Raw genomic sequence first — 27,568 nt, forward strand, 5'->3', positions numbered from 1 at the left:
GTGCTGTTCTTTTTGACATGCACGACAAAGATCATGGGGGCCTGGCACCTGTGGCTAGCTTTTCTTCTGCTGTTAACAATTAAATGGTCTGAATCTAAAAGTGGCTCTTTTATTTTTACCAATTGAGTTTGTCACTTCTCTGCCAAGTGTATGCACATGACAACGAACAAAGTCTGTAATCTTTATTACTGTCTGTGCTGAGAGTCCCACTCCCCGACTTCTCCAAAGACGAAACACACAGGTCAGAGAAAACTCCACTTTTATTTCTGCTCACAATCTCCCAAAGGATCACACCCCCTCACCTAGATGCAACCCCTCCCCACAAACCTTCACAAAACACTGATTTTTCTCCCAGAGCTAAATGATCCCCCAATTACTAACTACAGCCATCCCCCTTCCTCCCCATTGGCCTGCAGATCTGCCTGCTCTGTGTATGTGGCTCCCTCCAGGAAAAGATCCCCAAGGATACCTGGCTTGCTTTTTCACCTATATTACATGGGTCCCCTTCCCCACCCCCCACTTGGGTTTTATTTGCACAGTCTTCCTGCATGTCTTCCTGGCCTCACAAGCCTGCTCTGTCTTGTAGTCAGTCCACCCCACAAGGCACCTGCAAGAAGCCACTAATTTGAAATTTGAGAGAGCAGGGTTCCTGGCTCCCACTGCTCTGAGCTCCCTGTGGGCTCTGGCTCCTCACTGTAGTGGTGGGTATCAATGTTGACTAAGGCTAAACATTCCCATGAGGGGCACAAAATCCAGAATAGGCAAGAGGAGACAAGGACAAAAGCAGGTGTGTGTGGGGGGGGCAGAATGAAGATAGAAGCCAAGGGATGCAGGAGGACCCCTCCTCCCACCTCAGCCCCAGGACAAAAATGGACCTGAGCTGATGAGCAGCCCCTAGAACCCAAAGGCCTAGCCCCTAGCTGCTGCGGGTCCTCTGGCTGCGGGCCTTATACACCTCGATGAGCAAGTCCTTGACGTACTGGATTTCCCGCTCCACGGACTCAGCCCTCTCCCTCAGCTCCCGGTTCCTCGCCTCCAGCCCCTGGCACTCGCCTTCCAGGGCCTCGCCCTCTGCCCGCTTCCTCTGGCGGTACCTCAGAGCTGCTGACTTGTTCTGGTCTCTCTTCTTCTGCTTGCGGTCCCCTCGGGCGGTAGCAGGATTTGGATAGGGAGTTGGGCGAGAGGACTGAGGAGGAGGAGGAGGAGGAGGAGGAGGAAGAGGAGGAGGTGGAGGCTGCTGCTGAGGTGGGGCCAGGGGCACCAAGCCCACATCCCCCTGCCCAACCTCGCTGCGGCAGTAGATGGCCAGCAGGTCGAGGGTATCCAGGGCAGGGGTCTGGGGGAGGTCAAAAGTGGGGAAGGGGAGGGGGAGGGAGGAGGGTGGTGGTGGTGGTGGTGGTGGTGGTGAAGGTGGAGGGAGGAGTGGGCCCTCAAGGAAGAAGTCTTCCATCTGCTCCAGCTCCTTCTTGAGCAGGGAAGCCATGGCTTCCAGGTCAGGGGGAGGTGGGGAAGGTGGGGGCAGGGCACCTGGGGGCAAGGGAGCCTCCAGGGGGAGGAGGGCTGTAAAGTCAACTCGCTCAGTCATCCAGTCAGAGAAGCCGTCACCTAGGGAGTAGAGGGGGAACATAAAGTGCCCTGAGTTCCTCGGTCCTCCACCCAATCAAATGATCACTTATATGTCTGTCTCAGGCTCATTTGTCTTATTCAATCAGTCAACCAACTAATAAGTCATCAAACCAGTCAACAAGTCACACAGTAAAGGAACAAATGAACCAGTCAACCAAATAACCAATCAGTCATCCAACCAATCAAGGAATCAATCAACTAACCAATCAACCCATTAACTAATTTTAGTTTAAGAATAAAAGAGTTAACCAAATAATGACCCCATTGTCAATAAAACAGTCAACCATTTTTTCAATCATCTGGTACACTCTTTCCTGAAGGCCTATATCTGTAGTTTCTCCAATTTATTCTCTATTCTTAAAAGGCAAGCAAGATCACATCACACCCAAACACACACACCATTTCAGTTTTCTTCATTTCTCCTTTTTTTGAGACTGGGTCTAGTTCAGGCTAGCCTTGAACTTCTGGGCTCCACAATCTTCCTGCCTCAGCCTCCCAAGCAGCTAGGAACACAAGCACATGCTACCATATCTGGCTTATTAATTATTGAAAACCCACTATGTGCCAAGCATTTGGGATATAGTAGTGGATATGTTAATTTTTGCATCAGGATCCCTGCATATGCTCTTCTCTCCCCTGAAATGTTCTTTCTTTGGTCTTTTCATGCTTACTTCTTCTCATCCTTTAGGCCTCCATCTGTACATGACCTACTTGGTGGTTTCCTGGCTATCTGAACTCTGAACCAGGAGGCTGCTGAGGTGGGGCAAGGGGCATCAAGCACGCATCCCCCTGCTCAACCTCCCTGCAGCAGGAGATGGCCAGCAGGTCAAGGGAATCCAGGACAGAGGGCTGGGGGAGGTCCAAAGTGGGGAAGGGGAGGAGGAGGGAACATGCTGGGTGTGGGGGAAGGTGGTGGGAGGAGTGGGGCCTCATTTTTAAGTGACTGCTGTTTTCCACTTCTCCCAATACATCATCTTTTGTCTCTTGCCTGTTTCCCCACTATACTGTGAGCTCCAAGAGGACAGGGATCATGTTACTTTTGCTCCCTGCTTTATCTCTAGCACCTAAACAGTGCCTGGCACATTGTAGGCCCTCAATAAATACTCCTCAAATGAACAAGTAAAGGAATGATGAATTATTCCTTTCCCCCACCCCCAAGCCCCTAGCACACCTTACCTGCCAGAGGCTCTCCTCCCCCTGGAAGCCCGCCCTCCAGGGCTCCCCCAAGGACCTCATAGGGGCCCAGGGGGGCAGGGGCCAGGGGGAGTTTCCCATAGTCTACCAGCCAGCCCAGTCCGCTAGCTGGGACCAGGGCCCTGTCTAGCTCCAGCCCCAGGGTCGCCAGGAGTGACATGACTGTGGCACAGGCGCTGGGCACCAAAGGCAGAAGAGGTTACACCAACAGCTGGGAAGAGGCTCTGTAGGCTGCTCAGCTGGGCAAAGACAGGCACCAAGGCAGAAGTGGAGTACCTGCACATGAGACAAGAGGGTATCATGTCACAGTGAAAGGAAAACCAAGCCACACCCCATGCCAATGGGGTTCCTCCCTCCCCCTTCCAAGGGAGGTTTGGAACCAAGTCTTGTCCCTTTTGAATTCTAAATCTGCCCTTCCTTTCCCCAAATTTCTGAGTCCCACCCACTCCCAAGGGAATTCTTTTCTTTTTTTTTTTTTGATTCCCCAAGGTCCACCTCTTCCCCTAATGGTTTCTCAAGGGAATTACTTTGAGCCCCTCCCACCCACTTCATAATATTCTTCATAAAAAAAATTCAATCCCAGGGGAATTTTCTTCCAGCCATGCTCTTTCCTCTAAAATACTTCCATTAGGCCCAATTCCCTTCCTAGATTCCATCCCAAATCAGTTCCCAGGGGAATTCCCCATGCCCTGTCCCTTCATCAAGGTCATCCACTCCAATTCCACTTTTCTCTTTCAACTTTAAGGCGACTTCGGCTGTCCCCACAAGTCCCCCCTCTCCTCACAAGGACTTCCCCTAAGAGCCTCTTCGCTAAAGCTGTGGACCTAGCTCCATCCCCTTAATGACAGGTGGCTCCTACGCCCCGCCCTCTGTACTGTCAATCTAGGCTACTCCGTGCCCCAGCAGATGTCTGCTTGAAATAAGGGAGTAAAACTGTGAGCCAGACGAGCCACGTGGAGACCAGGAGACTGAAAGGGAGGGTCCGAGAACAGCAGCCCAACCCCCACCCCTCGTGCGGTTCTCTCGTCGAGCGTTAAAGCGCATGCTCCGTTCCTAGAGTCGTTCCTTGTTCTTGCAGGCCTCCGCCGTCCTGGGGATCAGTGCGCATGTGCAACCGTTTATATAGCCCACCCCTCATAGTACAGGGTTCTGGTGGGCTCATGCGCAGGAGCAACCCCGTGTGGACGAAATCGTTCAGAGGAAAAAAACAACTATCCCTTCTGGAGGCTGGTGCGCAGGCGCAATCGCACGCGGGCGACCTTAAACAGCAACTCCCTGAAAGAACTCACCCTCCCCCCACCACTCGGGCCAAGTGCGCATGCTCAGCCGCGCGCCGACGGCCGTCGTCCCTCTTCTGCGCCTGCGCGACCGTGATTCCCTGCCGGCGTCTCCCCACCCAAAGGCCCTGTTGGAGTGCCGCGAGCTGCTAAAGGGCGGGAAAGGCAGTTGAAGAGAGGCGCGAGCGGCTACTCACTCCATGGCTGTGGAAAGGAGAGGCGGCGGCTGCCTCGATTGAAGAAAGACGGTGGAAGCGGAGAGCGTTGGCGCGGTAAGCGCGGAGAGGAGCCGGGGGCACTAATGGGTCGCGGCTACAGAGCCATGGCCGAGGCTACGCGGGCGGAGGCGGCGTCTCGGTAGCGTGAGGAGAGGCTGTGATCAGAGGACGGGGAATGAGGTAACCTCAGGGACTGGGGACAGATATACAGGGGGCGGCGCAGCACGGCCCGCTCGGATCCTTCCGCGCCCCGCCTCCGCACGGCCCCAACGGGAGGCTATCCGCCCTCCTCTCCTGGATTCACGAATCTGAACCCCAACCCCCAACCCCCAACGACCTGTGGGGCTCGCGGGTCTACCCCCTTTGACCTGGGGGCCGTCCCCCTCCTTATAACTTTGAAGTTGCCACCTTCCCGTTGACTCTAGGGTCGAGTTCCTTGCTTGACTCCGAGATCCTGGCCCTCTTTCCTCTTTATGATTTTGGAGATCTGGCCCCATCCTCTTACCTCAAACTCGCAACAGTTCATTTCTATAAAATGAGGATAAAAATCAACTCTACTTGGCGGACTTCTTTGTGGAAATCAGACTAGGTGATGTCAGCAAAGCCCTAAGCAGAGAGCTTGGCTCCTCCGTTCCTGTTTAAGGTATTTTATTATTAATAACAACTCTAGGATCCAGTCTCATTCTAGGGCCCTCCTTTGCCCCCAGACAGTTGACCATCCAACACCATCCTGAAGATAGTCATTCTCACATCTCTAGTGAAATTGGAACCGAGTGGTGTGACCAATGCTCAGCCCGTTCCTCCACAGAGCTTCAGGTCCCAGTGTTCTTTTCTCCACCCCTGATCACCTTTTAAAGAGAGGGACCATGATAAGCATCCTTCATGTTTCTCCCCATGCCTTGGCCCTCCACCAGCCTGGGTGGGTGTGAGTCTTTCCTCTGTTGCAGAAACCCCTTCCTTTCCCACCCTGCATCTAGCTACATTAGAACATTGCACATAGGATTTAGCTTTTTTCCGTGGTAGTTAAGAAACTGACTTCAAGATACAAAGAAGGTAGGGGAACCAGTGGTAGTGGTGCAGATCTATGATCCCAGCCACTCTGGGGGCTAAGGCAGGAGTATTGCAAGTTCAAGGCCAGCCTTAACAACTTAGGGAGACGCTGTCTCAAAGAACTGGGGATATAGCTTAACAGTAAAGCGCCCAAAGTTCATGCCCCAATACTGAAGGTGGGGGCAGGACTCCGATCTGATCTTTATCGCTACAGGCAGATTACTTCACCCTCCACACCCTTTTTCCTAGTTGCATGCAGGATGTCCTTGGAATCTGATCACCTTCCTTTAGAGCACTTTTTGAGTTATATATTTTTGGGGGCCTGTAGGAGCTATATTATCACATAGGCAGTATAGTGTAGAAGTTAAGATGATTCTGGAGCCAGGTTATTTGTGTTTAAACCATGCACCACACTTGCTAGCTGTTATGACCATGACAGTTTTCTTTCACTATGGCTATTTTCTCTGTAGTTAAAAAGTGATAGTTATAGTACCCTTTAGACTGTTATGAGGATGAAGTGAGTGATTTAGTCCACATTAAGCCTTTATAGACTAGTGCTTAGCATATAGTAGGTGCTGCATAAGGGGTTGTTACTATTATCATTGAGGTGGATATGTTCTGTCTTTGCTGCTAACTAGTGTTTTAAAACTGATTGCTGGGCATGGTGGCACATGCCTATAATTCTAGCTTACTCAGGGTGCTGAAGCAGGAGGATTGCAAATTTGAGGCCAGCCTCAGCAACTACATTCCCAGCCCATAGGTCAAGATATTTCTTCATGCCCTCACCCAGTTTTCCCCGTTATTAACATCCTGTATTATTTACTAGGACACATTTGTCTCAAACATTAATTAGTGCATTACCTTTGACTAAATGCCACTCTATTCCAGTTTCACTAGTGGTTCCCTAATGCCTTTGTTTTCTGTTAACTGGGAAAACCAAGTGCAAAAATAAAAAGTAAACAAAAATGAAAAAAATTTAAAAAAACAAGTGTAATCGTGCTTGTTGGTGATCCCATCTACTCTGGAAACTGAGGTAGGAGGATTGCAAATTCAAGGCCAACCTCACCAATTTAGTGAGAGCGAGCCTCGAAATAAAATAGGGCTGGGAGGTTGTTCAGTGGTAGAGTGCTCCTGGGTTCAGTCTCCAGTATAGTACAAACAACCCCTCCCCCCAAAAAAAAAAAAAAACTAGAAATGCACTTTTTCAGTAGGAGAATCTTGTTTCTGGCTGTATGTGGCACATACTAACTGAGAAGGTAATGGTGCCAGGACTCTGGCCCCTCTGTTTCATCCTCTTGTGCCCTTTTCTCTCTAGCTAAGAGAGAGAAAAGGGCACAAGTTCACCTGTGCCCCTACCTAAGCAGTTTGACTTAGTTTTGCTGAGTGGGTGCCAGTTCACACACTTAGCTATCCAGCCTTTCCTAGCATATTCTAGTTTGTGATGGTGAGTTATCAGTGGCTCCCTGCTACCCTAGCTCTTAGAATCCTGATCCCTTACCAATATCTGTTCCTGACCTAGACCCTCTGGACTCAGATGCCTTGACCTCTCTCAGCCTCACAAAGTCCTCTAGGATCCAGGTGCCCAGCTCTTCAGCTCTGGTAGGAGTTTGGAGCAAGGGTGGGGCTGCTGGGGACTCTTTTTCAGTGCGGAGGGGCCTAGCTTGGGGAGTGAGGTGGCAGTTGCAGTCAGGTTGCATCAGCCCTGGCTCCTTGAAGGGGAGGGGGTGGAGTAAAGGAATTCTCTGGGGACCTCTGAGCACCTGGCAGTGGCTCCTGGGTAGCAGAACTCTGGATAACGGCAAGGATCCAGCACAGCAAGGGAGCAGGGGTGCAGAGGGGGAGGGAGACTAGCCATCTGCAGGACCCTGATAACCTGAGACTTGATGCCAAAAAAGGGCCTCACATCATAGAGGCCCCCAAATTGGCTTTCAGGAGACAAGACTGAGGCCTCAAGAGATAAAGGGGGTTGTGCAGAATCAATTACTCCTTAAATAGAGCCCAGGTATCATGGTGCTGCACAGCTTCCAGGACCCCATGAGACCTTTAAGCCTGGACCTTCAACTCAGATTTGCTGCTCCTCACAATTGCCAAATTTTATTGATCTCCACTTGCCCCTTGCCATCCTGTCTGCCCTCTAGAAGGCCCTCTTCACCTGCCCTATTGCAGCAATCTCTCACTGGTTTCCTAATCTGGATAGCTTAGCCTGATAGAAAACACTTGAATTTTGTGTCTGATGGATTAATGTTCTGGTCCTGAACTCATAGCATTTAGTTCTGATTAGGGTTAGAAGCAAAGGTCTACTGTGCCTAAGCCTCAGCTGCCTTCTGCAGAGTGGGTCAGAGCAAGCCTGCTAGATTCACATCCTAGCTCTGCTCCTCTTTGACCCTTGGTAAGTGTCATTATCTCTGATTATTTCCTCACTCATAAAATGGGGCTAAGAAGACCCACCTCATAGGGTAGTGATGTACATTAATATATGTAAAATGCCTGAAACAGAGCTGGGTATGTGGGAGGTACCCTCTGAGCATTAGATCTTTTTGGATAAGATCCCAGGTGCTGGAGGATTAAGGACATGACACAGGTAAAGCCCAGTTCTTACTATGAACTCAGGGTCTATACATGCTTCTTTCTCTTCTCATTCCCTTTACACTTTGTACTGCTTTCTGAGCCATCTCAGAGACAGATGTTAGTGTACATGATTGATGCCCCAAATGCTTACAGTGTGTCACTAACTTCCTCTTTGCTAGAATTGTTCGCCACAATTCCTAACCCTGTGCAATCACCTCCATGAGTGTAAATGCATTTCTAATGAGTTGCACTTGCACAAAGGCTGAAGAATTTGCTCTCCTGGTCACTGATCAATGCCAGGAAAGGTAACTGGGTCACACAGGCCATGGGGGCAGGGGTTGGAAATGGGTATCCTGACAAACAAGGGCAGGAAGGCCAAGGCCTGCTTAGCTGGGGAAAGAACAGTGCAGGGGGCTGGGCAGGCAGAGCACAGGCTGCCGCGTGGCCCAGTGGCTCAGAGTCCTCCAGAGCCCCTCCTCTGCCCTCAGATTACCTCAGCCCCTCTTCAGAAGTAGCCACAGCTCTCAGAGACTGGTTAGGCCCATGTTCCTGACCAGCTTTGGCATCTTGAATGTTACCAACTATATTTGTTTCTTCTTATTGCTGTGATAGGTTGCCACAAATTCAGTGGCTCAGAACAACACACCTTTACTGCCTGATGATGCAAGAGGACAGAACTCTGTTCTCTCTGGAGGCTCTAAGAGAGAATCTGTGTCCTAGTCCTTATTAGTTTTTAGAAGCTGCCTCATTCTTTGGCTTTTGGCTTCTTCCTCACATCACTCTAGCTTCTTTCATTGTCATACCTCTTCATTTTCCTGCTCTCCCTCTAATGAAGACTCTGTGATTGCATTTAGAGCCTGCCTACATAATTCAGGATAATTTCTGCATCGAAGATTCTTAATTTAATCATGTCTGCACAGAGTCAATAAGGTAATTGGGGCTAGGACATAGACAACTTTGGGCAGCTGTTATTCAGCCTACATATCCTTCCTCTCATAGTCTGTTTCCTTAATCTGACAGGTAAAGACTATTCTTTACCAGGCCTGGGTGCATCCTCCCTTGCATCTCCACAGGGACTGGAAATGGGAAAAGAACAGGGCAAACTGATGACAATTGACAGCCTAATGTTCTGGAGCCCAGAAAGCCATCACTAATTGTGTGGCCCCACCCCTCTGTGCCATGGTTACCTGATCCGGAAAATGAGGACATTGGCAGAACTCCCTCAGAGGACAGTGTTCAGGGTCAGAGTTAATACATGGGAAGGTCTAGACCGATGTCTGGCTCAGCAAGTATGAGCTGTCCCAAGAGACAGGGCTATCGCAGACCCAGAGAGAGGGGTGGGCCCCCAAAGCACAGGGACCACCTGGAAGGCACAGATACTACTTGGGGACAACCTTTTATACTAGGCAGCAACACCAGACTAACAGTACAGATTTTACAAGAGGGGTTGGAAATCAAGATTTTTTTTTTTTTTTAATCTAGCATTAACAAGTACTTAAGAAAAAAACTCCCAGCTGACAAATCATGAGTGTGTCTAGGGTGTGGGCCCTTGTAACTTTCATGTTCAGTGATTTCCCTTTCCCAATTTTGCAATCCTCTCTGGTCATAGCAGAGGGCCAGGTGCTTATTATACAGAGACACTGAGAATTGGGATCAGGCCCCTCTCTGTTGGATTTAGGACTGAAAAGGAACAGGGTCTCATTCGGTTATGGGCCAACTCTGTGTAAAGTTTAGCAAGACAACACTTGTGAGGAACAGGTATTTGTTGGGAGAAGAGGCTTAGTACCCTGTCTGTTTCTTATCAGCCCTCCATGCCTCAGTCAGAGGCCACCAGGACGGCATCTTATTGCAGGGAGAGATCCACAGAGGCCCTGGGGGGTGGGGCATCTCTTGGAGTGTTAGGAAGGGCTGTGTCAGGTGATTTGGCAGATTCAGGAAAGGGGGGCTTTGCTCTGGGTTGGATGTTTGCACTGTGGAGACAGAAGGACTGCTTGGAGCCAGTGCTGCAGTTTGTTAGGAAGCACAGATAAGCTCTGAGCCGGGGTGAGTGATCTTTTTGTAGTTTGGAAAGCTTTCATGTTTTTGTTAATATGTGATTCCAAGAGTGTCTTTTCTCAGTGTACCATGGTCACAGTGGTCTTGTCTGATGTTAGCATCCAGCAGGAGAGCACCAGGGCCTAGACATTTGGGCTGTTCTTCTGTTTCTCACAGCAGATAACATGCATCTTGCCAATATGGAAAGGGGGATGAGAGAGCTGACAGGACTGAGAGACAGCTCCCCTCATTTGGCAGGCCATGATGCATGTTCCCACAGGGGCACTTGGGCATGGAGGAAAAGTATCTGCGCCTGAACCCAGCCAGTTCTCCTGGGCTGGACAGTCTTAATGGAAGCTGAAGGGAGAGAAGAAGAGGGGGGAACCACAATGTGAAGACCTCACAGGACCCCTGGGCTCTTTGCTGTTCCCTCAGCAGTATTGTGGACACTACCTGTGGAGAAGGTTGAAAGTCATAACACTAGCCTTAGGTCTGCTAGATAAGTCCTTTGATACTTTTTCTGACCTTTCTACCTGCCCCTACCATGGAGCAGGAACTCCAGAAACAGAGCAATAGAGGGGCAAGAGCAGCTGCGACCCCTCTTGCCTTACTTCTATACCATGAAGCAAATAGGTGAATTGGATTCAAACTGGGCTGGAAGATCATGGAGATGACCTAAGATGTCATCAGAGACATGACATAGGGTAGTGGTGGTAGGGAGTGGAAAAATGTCATATTGGAGAGGCTTAGTAACGGTTAGAAGCTCAGCCCTGGAACCAAACAGCCTAGATCAGTGTTGTAACCATAGTGCAGGTAAAGCCCTGAAAACAGGACCCAGCACCCAACAGATGGCCTTTGGAATATTAGTGTGGTGATTCTACCCAGAGGCCAGGATAGAAACTGGTTGGGTCTAGTTCTCAGAATCAAAGCCACCCCACCCCCACCTCTGGTTGCTTTCACCTAGTTCCCTGAGAGACTTCCTCCACAGTAACCGTTGCTACCACAGCCTGGATGCTTCCCTCCCTCCTCACTGACATCACTGCCTCTCCCCCAGGAAACTAGTGTTGAGAGGAGAGAGGCCCAGGAGGGAGCACAGTGATGTGCAGTTCTCCACCCACCACCCCCATAACTTTTTTTAAAAGTTGCCCCTTCTCAGGTCTCTGTCCTACCCGGGCCCTGCTATGTTCCCTATGGAACCTCCTGACGGCCTGCATAAGTGACCAGTGCATTCAATTCCAGTTTCTTCCTGGTTGAGCCTGTTCTCAAACAGCATTACCAGCCACCATAAGAGAAAGTGTGGTCCTGTCTTTAGAACAGCCTGACTCCTGCCCACCTCTGCAGCCTCACTGTTACCCTTGACCTGACCTTCCTAGCATGCTGTGGTTATTGGTTGGTTTGTTTAATGTATAAGCCACATCTGCTTTTCAAAGTATACAATTTAGTGGTTTCTATTACATTCACAGAGTTGTGCAGCCACTTCTACAGTCAATTTTAGAATATTATCATCACTCCAAAAAAGAAGCCCTTGGCCATTATCTCTCACTTCTTTTCCTGCCTAGCCCTAGGCAACGATAATCTACTTCCTGTTCATAGATTTACCTATTCTATACATTTCATTTAGTTTTTGGCTTCTTTACTCAAAATTATGTTTGTTTCTCTGTGTGTGTGCCGCACGCATGCACCCTGGGAGTCAAATGGTTGAGCTCAATTTTTTAATTTTTAGCCTCCCCACCCCCCTCCCACCCTTTTGCGGGGGGCAACAGGGTCTCACTAAATTGCTGAAACTGGTCTGGGATTTGCAATCCTGCCTCAGCTTCCCAAATCTCTGGGACTTTAGGCATGTGTCATCACACCCAGTTCAACATCATGTTTTCAAGGTACATCTGCAATGAAGCATATATCAATGCTTCATGATTTTTTTTTTTTTTTTTTTTTTTTTTTTGGTACCAGAGATTGAATATTAACCTTAACATCTGAGCTATATCTCCAGCCGGGTTTGTTTATTTGTTTGTTTTTAATATTGCAGATGGGACACAGTGCTTTTATTTGGAGGGGGGGTTGTGTTTGGTTAGGTGTTTTGTTTTGGTTTTTTTTTTTTTTTTTTTTTTTGGTGGTGCTAGGGATAAAACCCAAGGGCCTTGTTCATGCAAGACAGTGCTTTTATTTTTATGTGGTGCTGACCTCACACGTGCTAGGCAAGTGCTCTACCATTGATCTACAACCCCTGGCCCCCTTCTTATTTATTTATTTTTAAACTTTTGTCAATTTATTTTAATATGTTAGTAAATGAATCTTTCATTTTTAAGATTTTAATTTGTTAAATATGACAGCAGAATGCATTATAATTCATATTACACATACAGGGCACAATTTTCATATTTTTGGTTATACACTATTTTTTTTATTTTTGAGACAGGTTCACGCTAAGTTGCAGACAGGTAAGCTTGCTGACTTTGAGCTTGCAATCTTCCTTCCTCAGCCTCCCTAGTCACTAGGATTACAGGCGTGTGCCACTGCACCCAGCATCAGTGCTTCATTCCTTTTTTAGGACGGGATAATATTCTATTATATGGATGTGCATTTTATTTAGAGACAAGGCTTCACTGAGTTGCTTAGCGCCTCACTTTTGCTGAAGCTGGCTTTGAACTCGTGATTCTCCTGTCTCAGCCTCCCAAGCCTCTTGGATTACAGGTGTGTGCCACCGTGTCTGGCTGGACATGTGTTTTTATTTCTCTTAAATGGTACCTATAGGGTAACTGTTTGACTTCTTGAGAAACTGCCAGACTTTTCCAAAGTGGCTGCATCATTTAACATATTTAATATATCCACCAACAGGGAATGCTGATTACAAGTTTCTCTATATTATTAACAATACTTATTGCCATCTTTTTTTAATAGAACCACCTTTGTGGATGTGAAGTGGTATCCCATTGTTTTTCTTGGGGGGGGGTGTGCTGGGAATTGAACTAACTCAGGGGTACTCAACCACTGAGCCACTTCCCCAGCACCCCCCCCCTTTTTTTATTTTTATTTATTTAGAGACAGGGTCTCACAGAGTTGCCTAGGGCCTTACTAAGTTGCTGAGGTTGCCTCCCGTCTCAGCCTCCCTAGCTGCATTATATGCATTACAGGCATGCACCACCACACCTGGCTGTCCATTGTGGTTTTGATTTGTGTTTTCCTGGTAGCTAATGATGTCAAGCATCTTATCACATGCTTATCAGCCATTTGTATATTTTCTTTGGCGTCCTTTGTTTTCCTGTCCCCAAGACAATAGGCCTTTGCCCATCTGAGCTTTTGCTTAGAATGACATAGTTGACCTAACTTAGACTTGGATTGCCTTTCCTCTGCTTTCTATGATCCCTCCCTTCACACATCCCCCAGGGAAAGTTAATCTCCACTGCTCCCAGAGTTTCCAGTAGTTTTTAACAAAACTCTTATAGTATCGAACATATTGTCCTATAGTTTACCTTTCTGTCTTCTATCTCCAGTAACTTTGAATTATTTGAGGATAGGGACCTTGTATCCTGCCTTTGACACTTATGTTGATATTGAGGAAGCCACTTAATTCTAAAAAGAACATGCTAATGGTGCTTACCTCTGGGGGAAGGGTTGAGAAATAAATGAGCTAGTCACTAAAGTTTTTAGCAGTATGCTTGGCACAAAGCAATCTCTGGAGCTGGTGTGTTTTACTGAGCATTTACTGAGTGCCCACAGTGGGAACATCAGACAAAAAAATAAACAAGATCCAAAAAGTAAGGATGTGTTTCATGTGACCCCTGAGTCCTAAGGATAAACAAGGATAGGTATTCAGGAGTGTTGGGGGATGAGGGGATTTTAGTTTTGCATAGGTTTAAAGTGAGTCGGGGGAAAGACCTCACAGTAAGTGACATTTTAGCCATGGCCTAAGGAATTAAGGGAGGTCCTCTTCAGGGAAAGCAGCATTCCAGGGATAAGGAACCACAGATGCAAACCTTCTGGGGCAGAAGTGGTTTGAGCAAGTACAAGCAGGAAACCTCAAGCTAGACTAGAATAAAGGAGGTAAAGGCAGCATAGTGGACGAAGGCACCTTACATTTATGTGCAAGTTCTTGTTTGAAGACCTGTTTTCAGTCCTGATATGTTTTTCTTTAATCACATTTGAATAACACTGTTTCTTGAGGGCAGTAGCCATGCCATATTGGTTTTGGTACAGGGGGATTAAACCCAGGGGTATTTAACCACTGAGCCACACCCCAGCCCTTATTGTATTTTAGAGACAGGGCCTCACTGAGTCGCTTAGTACCTTGGTGACTCTCCTATCTCAGCCTCCCAAGCCGCTGAGATTACAGGTGTGCACCATCACGCCTAGCTGACATATTGTTTTTATTGACTCAGCACAGGGCTGAACCTGTCCTAAGTTTCAGTGGATGTTTGTTGAATGAATGAGGTATACTTGTGAATTATTCAACATATGCCAGCATATGGTGGGTGCCGAGTGGCTAATGCCTTTTATCATTATTTTTAGTAAATACAACTGATACTTTAGATTGGAAATTTTGTAATTTCAGGTGCTTAACTGGTTGGAAGGAAGTGTATCTCTCCGGTACTGCTCATTATTAGAATGAACAGGTACAGGAAGGGTGGAGGGCAGTTTGATAGTCTCTGGGAAACTCAGAATGTAGGTAGCATGCTAGCAATTCGGCTTCTCGGGATCTGTCCTGGGAAAACATCTATAGCCTCTGTCAAAGATGTGAACAGGATACTTACTGCAGCATTGTTGATAATGAAGAACAATTAGAAGTTCTAAGTTTCCATTTGTAAAGGAATAGATAAAATGTGTTAAGTCTCTACAGTGGTCTACAGCATTAGAAGGAATTAAAACCAAATTGTAGAATGATGCTTACAGTATGACGACCTATGTATTAGCAAAGACACATAAAAACATTCTGGCTATGACTGCACACAGATAAACAGAGGAAAGATACACAGCAGGTTTTTTGTTTGTTACCAGAGATTGAACCCAGCAGTGCTTAACCACTGAGTCATATCCCCAGCCTGTTTTTATTTTTAAAGAGGGTCTTGCTTTAAACTTGTGATTCTCCTGCCTCAGCCTTCCAAGCTGCTTGCATTATATGCATGTGCCACTGTGCCCTGCTACACGGTAGCTTTTTAACAGGGGTTACCTCACAGGTGATGTGGACTAGAGTGTAAGGTAGTGTTCAAGGAAGGATTAGTTTTATCAGTAATGGCTCTAAAATATATGCCTAAAGAAATGACTATTAATTATATAGTTAAAATTTAAATGTTAAAAATGTAGTTTGGTGGAATTTTTTCAGTACAATAAAGAAAACAATCTTGGCAAAGAGGTAGGGTTCCAGCACTAGAGCATTCCTCAGATATCTTCCAGTTCTGTTATTTTTACATTAAGAGTGGTGGTTCTAGACTCCTTAGGAGCAAGGCACATTGGCATGGACCTGTACCTGGGAGGTTGAAACAGGAGGATCATTTGAGCCCAGAAATTGAAGACCAACTTTTACAACATAGTGAGATCCTCTGTTTAAAAAAAAAAAAAAAAAAAAAAAACAAAAAACAGACCAGCGGGCTGGGATGCAGCTCAGCTGGTAGAGTGCTTGTCTAGCCTGCACAAGGCCCTGGGTTCAATCCCCAGCACCACAAAAAAAAAAGAAGAAGAAGAAGAAGAAACAGACTAGCTCATGCCTATAATCCCCAAGCGGCTTGGGAGGCTAAGATAGGAAGATCCCGAGTTCAAAGCCATCCTCAGCAAAAGTGAGGCACAAAGCAACTCAGACCCTGTCTCTAAATAAAATACAAAATAGGCTGGGGATGTGGCTCAGTGATCAAGTGACCCTGAGTTCAATCCCTGGCACCATCACCTCCCACTCCCCACCAAAAAAAAAAAAATTCTTAAGATCTACTCCTGTGATTGTTTCCTGGCGTCTTTACCATGTATGTCTAAGCTGATTGGTGTTCCCATGGGGAAAATTGCTATTTGTCCCACCACCTGAGCTCCTTGGGTACAGCTGGGCCTCAGGAGTAGGAAAGAAAATATAATTGCTAATTAGTTGTGACTTCTTGGGAAAGAGTATTTTTCAAGGGAAAGAGGGAAGAACAGAAGGTTGAGGACCTCGAAGAATCCAAGAGTCATTTAGGTACCACCCTATGCAGCAGGTGACAGACATAGTTTGGGAGCCTCAGACAGGTCAGTGCCTCTCTTAAGAAACTCAGTTTCCTTTTCTACCCAATGGGGAGAACAGGCCTGCTAAGATAAATTAAATGAAAAAATAACAGTGCATCTAGGATGCTGTTTCTTAGTTACAAACAGACTACAAACTGCGAATTTGCTTGAGTGTACAGAAAACCTCTAGAAAGAAGCACAGATAACAACTTGTCTCCAGGAGCGAGAGCTAAGTGGCTTGGGACAGAGGACCCCAGAATTAACAGAGTAGTTTTTTGTTTGTTTTAATTTTATATGTTAGGTAATGTGTGCATGTTATGACAAGGTTTAGTGGAAGGTACATCTCACAGAACGTGTGAACACTCAATCATACTTAGGAACAGAAAAGATCAAGTTTGTCATTTTTAAAGCCCATCAGTGTGTCATTGAGGTGGTTGAGAAATGGGACAGGTATGGTAAGGCCTCTATGGCAGGTAGCATGCAGGAACACATGAACGTTTCAATGGTAAGTGTCTGAACATGCTCTAAAGATTCCTGTGATTCATTCTGGAGAAAAAAGATGAAACACAGCCTAAGCCACTAGGATCTCCTGTCAGCAACCAGGATGAGTCTGCCTGGTGGAACCCTCTTGTGGCCTACTACCACTCACACTCATGCTCTGGTCTGGCCACACAGGCCTTTCTACTGCAGAACCTGCCCGGCAATGCCTGCCTTTCCTCTGCATTGCTTTCTCTTCCAAGAGCATTGGCACCTCTGCCTTGGCTGAGGTCTTAATAAGGTGCTTCTTGTTCATCAGTTGTTTCCATTCTTGAAATCAGGCTCTGAGCTGATCTGTCCGTTGAGGCTTCTAGGGTTTTCTTTGACAGGAGGGAGAGGGAGAAGCTAATTCAAAGGATATTTATGATAAATGGATAGCAAGTCCTATTTGACATGCTGGGTTTGCTGGCTGGTGATATGCTGCCCAGTGAATATGCTCAAATGGACAAAAGATGGGATTTTGACAGGTAATCCCTCCAGAAACACAGGTAGCAAAGGTGCAGGCCCATCACCAATGTGGTAGGGCAAGTGAGGGAAGGTGGTGCCCAAGAGTGAGTGAGTGTTTATTTTTCATTTTGAGACAGGGTCTCACTAAGTTGTCCAGGCTGGCCTCAAACTTATGATCCTTCTGTCTCAGCCTTCTCAGTAGTTAGGATTACTCTTCCACAATTTTTATTTTATTATTTTTTTGGTAGTGGGGATTGAACCCAGCAGCTGGGCTTAACCACAGAGCAACATACTCAGCCCTTTTTGGAGATAAGGCCTTGCTAAGTTGCTGAGGCTTGGCCTTGAACTTGGGCACCTCCTGCTTCAGCCTCCCAAGTTGCTGGAATTATGGTTGTGCGCCACTGTGCCTTGCAGGAACAAGCCTTTATTCACCTCTGTGTTGTCATCACCTTACTCAGGGTAGTACTGAGTGAATTATTAAAGTAAACAATTCAGGTAAAGTTAAGTTGGAGTGGCAAAACAACTTAAGATGGAGGTGAGTTAGTAGAACTGAGTGATGGTTGGCAATGACAGAAGGGAACCATGGTTCCCAAGCTGGGGGGTGGGATGAATCTGTAGGTCACAATCCTAGGTGGGTCTTTCCTCAGCTCCCAGATGGTAGGAATGTTCTGAAACACAAGAACAGATATATGAGGAGTGGCAAGAAGACCAGTAATCCAGGTGAGCCACAGGTGGCTTCAGCTGTGCCATCCAGCCCTGAGCACCTGGTGCAAGCATTCCCTTCTGCTTTACCAGGAGATGCACCACTTCCTTAGTTTGGGTTCCTCTTTGCTTCCTCTGGCACCCTTGGCTACTCTTAGGAAAATTCTCCCTGATGGTAAAAATGGAAATGCCTGTGTTCAAGCTAGCTTGCATTTTTGAGAAACTCTCCAAGTCTTGGCTCTCAGTGACTTTGTTTATCAAGATAGACCCTACAATTTTTGTGCACATTTTTCAAATTGTGATTCTCTCACCTCTATTCTTAGAGAGTCCCAGGTCAGACTTTGAGCTCTCAGCCAGACCATTGCCCTTGCCTTAATCTAGTGCTCCCTAATTTCTGGCCATAATAACCCCTACCCCTTACAGTCCCTGTGGCTCCCTCAACAAAAAGCTTAAGTTACCAGACTAATATTTGTGACTCTGCTGATTTCTCCTCCACATCTTGTGTAACTGTATGTCCTCAAGACCACCCTCATGCTCAGTGATTCACTACAATTCACCAAGCTCAGCGAAGCTGTTATACTTGTGGCCAGTTTTTTACAGGAAGAGGCCACAAACTAAAATCAGCCAAGGGGAGAGGTGCATAGGTGTGAAGCACAAGCTTCCAGGTGTTGCTCCTTTTGGAGTTCATGAACAGCATTTAGTGCTCCCAGCAACTAAGCTGTTTGACTTAACATGATGCTGTGTCCTGAGAAAATCCATCATAAGTTGAAAATGGATGAAGTATGCCTAACCTGAACAAGCTGGTTTAGCTGCACTGCACACTTCAGATTACTGTCATGATTGTAGGGTTGACTGCAAGCAACCCCTGGTTGGCTGCTGCCCAGCATCTCAAGAGAGGATCATTCCATGTGTCACCAGCCTGGGAAAAGAGCAAAAGTTTAAGTACAGTTTATGTTGAATTCATATCACTTTTACACCATTACAAAGTCAAAAGAAGTTGTAAGTTGAACCAGGCATGGTGGTGCAGGCCTGTAATCCTAGCAACTGAGGAGGTTGAGGCCAGGGGATCACAAGTTCAAGGCCATGCTCAGCAACTCAGCTAAGCCCTCAATAACTTAGTGAGACCCTGTCTCAAAATAAAAAATAAAAGGGCAAGTTTTAAGTAGAACCATTGTAAATAAGGGACTGTTTGTAGTGTTAACCAGGGAAGCTCACCTGAACCTTGGTGTCTAAAGTTCTGTGGGGGATCAGTTCCACTGGCAAGGAATATCTTGCACTGGTGCTCTCTCGTCCAACGAGGAGGCCCACAGAACAGGGTAGATGAGAGTGTGGCTGTGGAGTCAATATTCAAGACCTTCGGAGACCAAGCAGGTAGCAGGTCTGATTTTATTGCACAGTTACCATATATATTCAGGAAGTAGCTAAGCAGATTACAGGCAGCCACCAATACAATTTCTGCTAACTGTCCTTGCAGCGACCAATCAAGGAGTGGGCCATGGAGCAAGCACAGGGATTACAACACATGGCCTCACACCCAGGGCTGTGCCTGCCACTCAGACGCCCTTAACATATGCCATGTATGCAGTACTCCATGCACTTGTCCCTACAATATCTTTATGGATAAACTTAGATATTCAGTCCTCAATGTCCACTATAAATCATTGTTGGTGTGGATTACCTGGAATGGCCTAAGGCCACATGGGAATCAAGACACTTTCTGTTTTCCAAGGTTTTCGAAGTTCTCCTAGGAGCTGGGCAAGAGCAAGTCTACTTAGAATGTTTAGGGTCTGCACAGCTCACACCCGCCAAGTCAACCCTTCACTGCACATCCACTGCCCCTCTTGCCACCCCAGATCCCTTCACACCCCCAAAACACCTGCTGTTTCAGGCTCTGTTGTGTTTACACAGGATCCTCCCTGACCTGGATGACCTCCCCTCCCTACCCAGCTCCTGGCTGGCCTTGGCAACCCTGATTCTTTCAACACTCTCTGGAACCCAGGCCAGGGTAAGAGCCTCTTCCTTGTTCCTGTGACATGTGCCCCAGCCCTGTCCCCACCTGGAACCTGGTCCTGAAGCTCACATTTGACAGATCTCTTGACCACCTTAATGGCAAGAGCCTTGGCTTAGCTCATAACTCTGGCCGTCATAGTCCTTATTGACAAGATGGACCTACCCTGAAGTTTGCTTTCAGGAGTGAATAATAATCTGTCAGAAGCATGTAGAACAGGATTGGATCAGCATATGTGCACCACAGGAATAGATCCTGGCTCCTATATTGTTGGAAAACTGATGGAACACTTAATCAGTGGTGAGCCATTACACCAGTCAAGCCCACAAGTTTTTTTCTCTTGTAGTCTACTAAGATTGTTTTTTGTTGTTTTCCTCTTCATAGTGTACTGGGTGTTTTAACCCTGAACTATATCCTAGCTGCCTTTTTTTGTTTTGTTCAAGACGGTTGAATTAAGTTGCCCAGGCTGCCTCAAATTCTTATGATCCTTCTGCCTCAGTCTCCTACTTCATTGGGATTATAGACATGTGCTATTATGTCTAGCTCTTGTAGTCTTGTTTTGTTTTGTTTTGTTGGTACCAGGCATTGAACCCAGGGGCACTCAACCACTGAGCCACATCCCCAGCCCTTTTTTATGTTTTATTTAGAGATGGGGTCTCACTAAGTTGCTGAGACTGGCCTTGAACTCATGATCCTGCCTCAGCCTCCCTAGCTGCTGGGATTACAGACGTGCACAATCGCACCTGGCTCTTGCAGTCTTTTAATAGTAGTTAAGAACTTTTTATAAATGTTCTTTTGAAAAATTTAGCTTCAACTTATTAATAGCAAAAGCTCTCTCAAACTAAGTTCTTGAGAACTGAGACATAAGTTAGCCAGTCAGCTATTTTTGCTTCTAATAACAAACCCAACTCAAGGTGGCTCAGTGTGGTCTTACACAAGAAGGTCTGGGAGCTGAGACATCTGCCATGGCCTCTGGAGAATAAAGGGACTTTTTATGGGGAGGGCGGGGGAATACCAGATAAAGAACCCAGGGGCACTTAACCATGGAGCCACATCCCAGCCTTTTTTTTTTTAAATCTTTTTTCCCCATTTTAATTTAATTTATTTATTTTGTGGTGCTGGAGATTGAGCCCATGGCCTGCCTTGTGCATGCAAGGCAAGCACTCTATCACCTGAGCTATATCTCCAGCCCTGCCTTTTTTGTTTGTTTTTTGAGATGGTCTTGCTAAGTTGCTGAGGCTGGCCTTGAACTTGGTATCCTTCTGCCTCCTCTTGAGTCGCTAGGATTACAGGCATACATCATGGTGCCCAGCATGAAGGAATCTTTTACAGAATTTCCTAGAATACCTTTGTAAAAATGACAAGGCCAGGATTCCACCTCCAGAGAGTTGATCTTTGACCTGGCAGTTTTGCATGTTTTGAGTGCTCCCAGGTAGTGCCACTGGGCAGCCAGTTGAGATCTACTGGCTTAGACCAGGCCAATCCAGCATGGTGACCATGGGGACATCTCCCACATGGCTGTGTGGAAAAAATAGGGGATTATGAGGAAAGCAAAGGATACAGTAAAAGGGATGAGGACAGCTGTAGGAGGTTTCTTGTGACTTAAGGTAGGAAGAGATTCCCAGTTAACACATCCAGAAATGAGAACTGTCTTGGAGAGGAAAGAAGAAATAGACCCTTCTCAGTTGTGACCTTGTTTGTTCTTCATGGAGTGTGGAGATTGCTTTTGTTACCTATAGGGGAAACTAAGGCATAGAAAGCTTTGGAAGAACTAGTAAGTAGCATACACAGAATCCAAGCCTTGGTCTTTTCTTTGCATCTGAAGACTGACTTTGTGCCTGAAATCAGAAAGTATCCTGGAGCTGCACTACCTCAGCTGTTTTCGCTGAAGGGAAAACAAGAATATGAGGGTGAGATGGAAGCAGGGGTGTTTGCCTATGGAGCCGTATGATGGAGTAGGAATAGTAGAGGAGTGTGAGGTATGTGGCCCACTGTAGCATAAGAATTGTCAGCCCTGGGGCTGAGGATGTAGCTCAATGGTAAGTGCTTGCCTTGCATGTGTGAGGCACTGGGTTCCCCAGCACCACATAAAAATAAAGAGGTACTTTGTGTTTATCTACAACTAAATAAATATTTAAAAAAAAGAATTGACAACCCATTTCCACCTCAGCCTTTTCCCCTAACTGTACACAAGGGCCAAAATCCTGACCTCCCTCCCATGACAGTTATAAAGTTAGCTGAGGGTCTTGGTGAGGAAAGTGTAGCATAGTGCTAACTATACAAAGTTGTTAGAGTTGGAGTCAGCTGCCCCAGAAAGCTCTAAGAACTGACATTTGTTGCCCAAGGATGCACTGAACGGTGTTAACAAACTGAATTCATACTAAACTTGAGGTCAGCCACACCCAGGGTCTTTTACGAAAGAACTTCACAGCTGGTGTTTACGGTACCTCCCAGTCCCTTTTCTCACCATCTTCTAGAGGCATCCACAATGTGAAAATGCAGTTTTGTTTTTGCCCTGTGGCCACAGTGATAGTGAGTACCCTGGCTTGTACCCTTCCTATATTGGCTGTACCCCAGATGGTACCCCACCTTTCCTGAGGAGAGAACTGAGCTCAGAGGTTTGCTGAACCTTGTTATCCAAAGACAGGAGAGTGACTTGAGTCCCACCCCGGATCTACCAGGCATCTTCTACTTCAGAATCATATTCATTTCCTTTGACTGTTCTCACAAATTACCATAAACTTAGTGGCTTGAACACACATTGGTTGTTGTACAGTTCTGCAGGTCAGAAGTCCAAGTTAAGTTTATAGGGCCAAAACAAGGTATGGGCAGGCCTGGTTCTTCTAGAGGCTGCAGAGGAGAAACTGTTTCCCTACTTTTCCTTTGGTCAGGGACCCCTTTCTCCATTTTTTATTTAAAGCACATCAGTTCAGTCTCTGCTTCCATCATCACATGGCCTTCTCTTAAGTAAGGAGGCTAGCCTCAAACTTGTGATCCTTCTGCCTCATGTATTGCCATGCCAGGCCCCATTACAAGATTCTAAATCATATCTACGTAGTCCCTTTTACTGTGTATGGTGACATACTCCCAGTGGACACATTGGAGGGTCATTATACTGTCTCCCACACCAACTCTATTGGAAACCAATTAGGGGTCCTTACTTACTGCCTGCCTAGAAAGATTATACTCTATGCTTTGAGCAGGTCTGTGTGGTTTACACATGCCGCCTTTAACTAGGCTGTGATCCCCTCTTACCTGGTCTAGGGTCCCTTTCCCCATCATCTTTGAGGCACAATATGACAGAAAGCCAGCCTAGGATGGCTTGTTTAAATTCATTAACTCAGTGTATCCCATTCAGATTGTGATTATAAAAATTGGCTGTGTGAGTCCACTAGTTCCTTATAATGAATTCATACTCTGTAATTTGGTTCTTTCAAAAACCAAGGCCTGAAGGGCATGTGGCACATACCTGTGATCCCAGCTACTTAGGGCATGTGACACATATCTGTGATCCCAGCTACTTAGGAGGTTGAGGCAGAAGGATCACAAGTTGGAGGCCATTAATATCTTAGTGAGATCCTCAGTAACTTATCAAGATTCTGTCTCAAAATAAAAAGGGCTAGGTGTGTAGCTCAGTGGTAAACAATCCTGGGTTCAATCCCCAGTACCAAAATAAAGTGAATGGAGATGTTCTGGCCCTGGGAGCTTCTGGGTTGTTCTTTATCCCTCTCTCTTCTCTCTCCCCAAACCCATCACTCTCTGTTGGCAACTCATTGTTTCCCACTGCAGATGGCTAAGAAGATGCCCAGGGGAAAGCCTGGATACATACCCACTGTGGCTACATCTGCAAATAAAAGAAGTTACTGCCTTTTAGCCTGGTGAAAAACCCTAGATTGGCTGACCACATCTCAGTTTATTCCTGAGCCAGTCACCACATCCAGAGGCATTTAGTGCCCTAATTAAGCATTCAGGTCTCACACCCATCCAAGAATGACATAGGCTGCAGCCTCCCTATGTCCCCTGAAGTTGTGAGAATGTGCCAGAGCCAACCTCTCAGCAGCATGAGCCAGATCAGTTCCCAAATGCTCTGTTTATAGCCAGCAGGAGAACCTCAATGGGTCCTACCCTGGGAACAGGTCCAAAAGGTGTTATTTTGTATTCTTCTAGTTTCATTCACTGGAAGTACCTCCATTTGGACCTCCTCATGGGGGCTGAATTCACTTCAAGGTCGGTCTCCGACTTTCTCCCTACAGCGGAAGGCTCCCACTGTCCTGAACATGTTTGCACACTACCCAGACACACATAGCTTGTAGCATCTGACTCTTGGAGCATGGATTAGTGCTTCCTTTGCTAGTTTATTTAGCAGAGTTTAGTTAGGGTTATACAGAAGGAAGAGGAAGGGTTGCTGCCTATTTTGTAATTGTCTAGCCCCACCACCCTCCAAACCAAGCATGCTCCATCATGCCATTGAGGTTGCCTTTTCATAACTGCCATCTGATCATGTTGCTTCCTCTGCTTTAAAAATCTTCCCCAAGGTTGCAGACGCTGTTGGATTTGCTTGGAAGCTGGAGTAACTGCTGCCACCAGAGTCTGGAGTCATGAGCGGGTTTAATTTTGGAGGCACTGGGGCTCCTACAGGCGGGTTCACATTTGGCACTGCAAAGACAGTAACAACCACCCCTGCAACGGGGTTTTCTTTCTCTGCTTCGGGCACTGGAGGGTTTAACTTTGGGACTTCCTCACAGCCAACTACAACCACCCCTTCAACTGGTCTGTTCTCTCTCACTACCCAAGCTCCAGCAACACAGTCCTCAGGGTTCACATTTGGAACAACTCCTGCCTCTGGAGGAACTGGCTTTTCCTTAGGAATCAATGCTCCAAAGCTAAATTTGAGCAATACAACTACCAGCCCAGCCACAGGGAACCCCAGTGGCTTTTGGCTTGGCAGCAGCACCCTTACCAATGCCATATCAAGCACTGTTACCTCCAGCCAGGGGGTAGCACCCACTGGTTTTGTGTTTGGCTCCTCTACCACCTCTGCAGCCCCATCCACCACATCTGGAGGGTTCTCCTTCACTGGTGGAAGCACATCCCAGACTGGAACCTCTGGTTTCAACATTGGCTCCGTTGGCAGTTCTGCCCAGCCCACTGCACTGTCTGGATTACCCTTCACTCCAGCAGCACCAGCAACCACTGGAGCAGGGACCACACAGCCAGCCGCTCCCACACCCACTGCTGCCACCACCAGTGCAGGGCCTACTCTCTTTGCCTCAATAGCAACTGCTCCCACTTCATCCAGCACCACAGGGCTCTCCCTCTGTGCCCCAACAACCACTGCCGGAGCTCCTGGAGCTGGTACACTGGGGTTTAGCTTAAAGGCTCCTGGAGCAGCTTCTGGTGCCTCCACAACAACCTCTTCTTCCACTACCACCACCACCACCACCACCACTTCTACTGGCTTTGCCTTGAGTTTAAAACCACTGGTTCCAAGTGGTATCCCCAGCAATGTACCAGCTGCTGTGACAGCTCCACCTGGCACCAGTACAGCTGCTGGAGCAGCCACCTGTCCTGTGATGACCTATGCGCAGCTGGAGAGCTTGATCAACAAGTGGAGCCTGGAACTGGAGGACCAGGAACGGCACTTCCTTCAGCAGGCCACCCAGGTCAATGCCTGGGACCGCACCCTGATTGAAAATGGGGAGAAGATCACCAGCCTGCACCGGGAAGTAGAGAAGGTGAAGCTGGATCAGAAGCGGCTGGACCAAGAGCTTGACTTCATCCTATCGCAACAGAAGGAGCTGGAAGACCTGCTGAGCCCACTGGAGGAGTCAGTCAAGGAACAGAGCGGGACCATCTACCTGCAGCATGCTGACGAGGAGCGTGAGAAGACCTACAAGTTGGCTGAGAACATTGACGCACAACTGAAACGTATGGCCCAGGACCTCAAGGACATCATCGAGCACCTGAACACATCTGGAGGCCCTGCCGACACCAGTGACCCTCTACAGCAGATTTGCAAGATCCTCAATGCACACATGGACTCTCTGCAGTGGATTGACCAGAATTCAGCCCTGCTGCAGAGGAAGGTGGAAGAAGTGACCAAAGTGTGCGAAGGGCGTCGCAAGGAGCAGGAGCGCAGCTTCCGAATCACCTTTGACTGAATGCAGGCCTCTTCAGGGCCATGGATTTGGGGCAGCGGGGTGGGGGTCATGTTGGGTTTCAGTGAAATAACTTTCTTTCAAATTACTATGCTGTTGAGAGAATGGTTCTGTGGTTGGACTTTTCCCATTAGCAAATAGGAAATATTCTGAGTCCTCTGGTCCATGCAGCAACATAGTGGGTGGTTTTTGTGTTATATTTGTATCTTTGGCCCCTCTCACCTACTGCAACCACCCACCTCTTCCTTCTTGTTCCAGCCAAGTGATGGAGAAATGCTCATTCACTGAAGAACAATCTATTCCCTCTCCAGGGTTTGTCTTCGGCAGCCACTCTGTCCAACTCAGTCTTGGGTATGCTGAAAAAAGACTAAGGTTACTTATTCCCTGTCATTTGAGGAGATGGCAGCCTGGTCTTGGAGTGCAAGACGTATGCTCATGAAAATTAACCACCAAGACAAAAAAATGGAACTGACAATGGGATAGAGAGTTTCAGAGGAGGAGATGGTCCCTCAGGGTCCACAAGGGATGACAAAAAGGTCATAATTCACACCCAGAGGCCTCCCTTTGCCTGGTTAATATACATGTTCATCCTCCAGGACTTGCCTTAGGTTTGCTACCTCCTGGAAACCTCTTGATTGTGCAAAGCTGGGTTAGGTAACCATCCTGGGGTCCCCTTAGGACACTGAGCTAGCACTTCACACTGTATTGTGTTGACTGTGTGCGTCTCTATCTCATCATTAGATTGTGAGCTCCTATGGGCAGAGACTGACTGTCATTCCCCTTTGTGTCCCCATCACAGTCCTGTCACATGTTCAATAAACAATGAAGATAAAACGCAGCATGTTACTCTACAAAAGTACCTGTTAATGTGTAATATGGCCTGAGTTGCCAGAGGCAGCCACAAACTTTGTTCTACTCTCTTACCATTGCCAAAGTTAACTTAGTCATGGTAAGATCCAGTGTCTTGAAGGCCAAAGCCAGTTAGTTGGTTGTATTCCAGTTGTCTTTCATATCTTGTCTTTGTATTTTGCTGCATTCTTTGAAATACCTGTGATGGTATGTTGCTTTCCTAAATAAAGTGTATTGTGAAATAAAATCTGCTGTTTGGGTAAATATTTGAAGGAGAGAGTTGCTTTTCAGTTTGAAAAGCAGAAACAAGCAAAACTACACTGTTTATAGACACCAGTCAATATGTGATTGGACCTATGATGAGGAAGCAACACAAGTTCAAGACAGGCTTTCTTCTGGTGGGACAGTTACTAGAGGTGGAAGAGCAGCACCAAGGCAGGGTCCATATTTTCTATAGAATCCTGTCTTGAAATAATGTGTGAGTGTTGTCATCTGCCACCATATGTAAGACACCACCCCAGCAGGTATAAATGTCATAGTGACATCATAGACTGCATTCCTCTCTGTCACAGGGCCAGCTGTGGGATTAAGGTTATGCTTCAGTGGTGAAGAGGTGAAGCTCTAGAGTGTGGGTTTGTATGGGAGGGCACTTTGCAGGTAAAGCCCCATTTGCCTCAGCCCTCCAGACCCCCATGGGCTCAAGTGATCTCAAGTACTTGAGTC

At 47.0% G+C, this 27,568-nt stretch overlaps 2 protein-coding genes and 1 non-coding gene across 5 annotated transcripts; 1 reads left to right on the forward strand and 2 right to left on the reverse strand.

The window, feature by feature from the left end:
* On the reverse strand, nt 1-4,507 carry Atf5 (activating transcription factor 5). Its single transcript, XM_076839080.2, has 3 exons — nt 4,295-4,507; nt 2,803-3,096; nt 1-1,605 (listed from the first exon to the last, which is right to left on the reverse strand). The coding sequence occupies exons 2-3, from the start codon at nt 2,978-2,980 to the stop codon at nt 917-919; spliced, it is 867 nt and encodes a 288-aa protein (XP_076695195.2). The 5' UTR covers nt 2,981-3,096; nt 4,295-4,507; the 3' UTR covers nt 1-916.
* Nucleotides 4,168-27,085, forward strand: Nup62 (nucleoporin 62). Of its 3 annotated transcripts, none has more exons than XM_076839079.2 (3): nt 4,168-4,958; nt 19,739-19,835; nt 24,374-27,085. In XM_076839079.2, exon 3 carries the CDS (start codon nt 24,437-24,439, stop codon nt 25,997-25,999), a length of 1,563 nt encoding a protein of 520 aa, XP_076695194.1. In that variant the 5' UTR covers nt 4,168-4,958; nt 19,739-19,835; nt 24,374-24,436; the 3' UTR covers nt 26,000-27,085. The 3 variants fall into 3 exon arrangements, with proteins under 3 accessions (XP_076695194.1, XP_076695192.1, XP_076695193.1); XM_076839077.2 differs by having other exon boundaries at nt 4,168-4,369; XM_076839078.2 differs by lacking the exon at nt 19,739-19,835 and having other exon boundaries at nt 4,168-4,369.
* On the reverse strand, nt 16,436-16,534 carry LOC143384616 (small nucleolar RNA U13). The gene has a single exon (XR_013089406.1). It is a non-coding gene; the product is annotated as a small nucleolar RNA U13 (small nucleolar RNA).
* Nucleotides 27,086-27,568: the final 483 nt, after the last annotated feature.

Source organism: Callospermophilus lateralis, chromosome 18 (assembly GCF_048772815.1).
Source record: "Callospermophilus lateralis isolate mCalLat2 chromosome 18, mCalLat2.hap1, whole genome shotgun sequence".
Taxonomy (NCBI): Eukaryota; Metazoa; Chordata; class Mammalia; order Rodentia; family Sciuridae; genus Callospermophilus; species Callospermophilus lateralis.

Bases quoted from the DNA above. Each gene is read 5' to 3' on its own strand.
- Atf5 (XM_076839080.2), bottom strand. From the start codon at position 2,980: ATGTCACTCCTGGCGACCCTGGGGCTGGAGCTAGACAGGGCCCTGGTC. The intron at 1,606-2,802 runs GTAAGGTGTGCT...TCTACTCCCTAG, and splicing joins GGGAGGAGAGCCTCTGGCAG to GTGACGGCTTCTCTGACTGG.
- Nup62 (XM_076839079.2), top strand. From the start codon at position 24,437: ATGAGCGGGTTTAATTTTGGAGGCACTGGGGCTCCTACAGGCGGGTTC.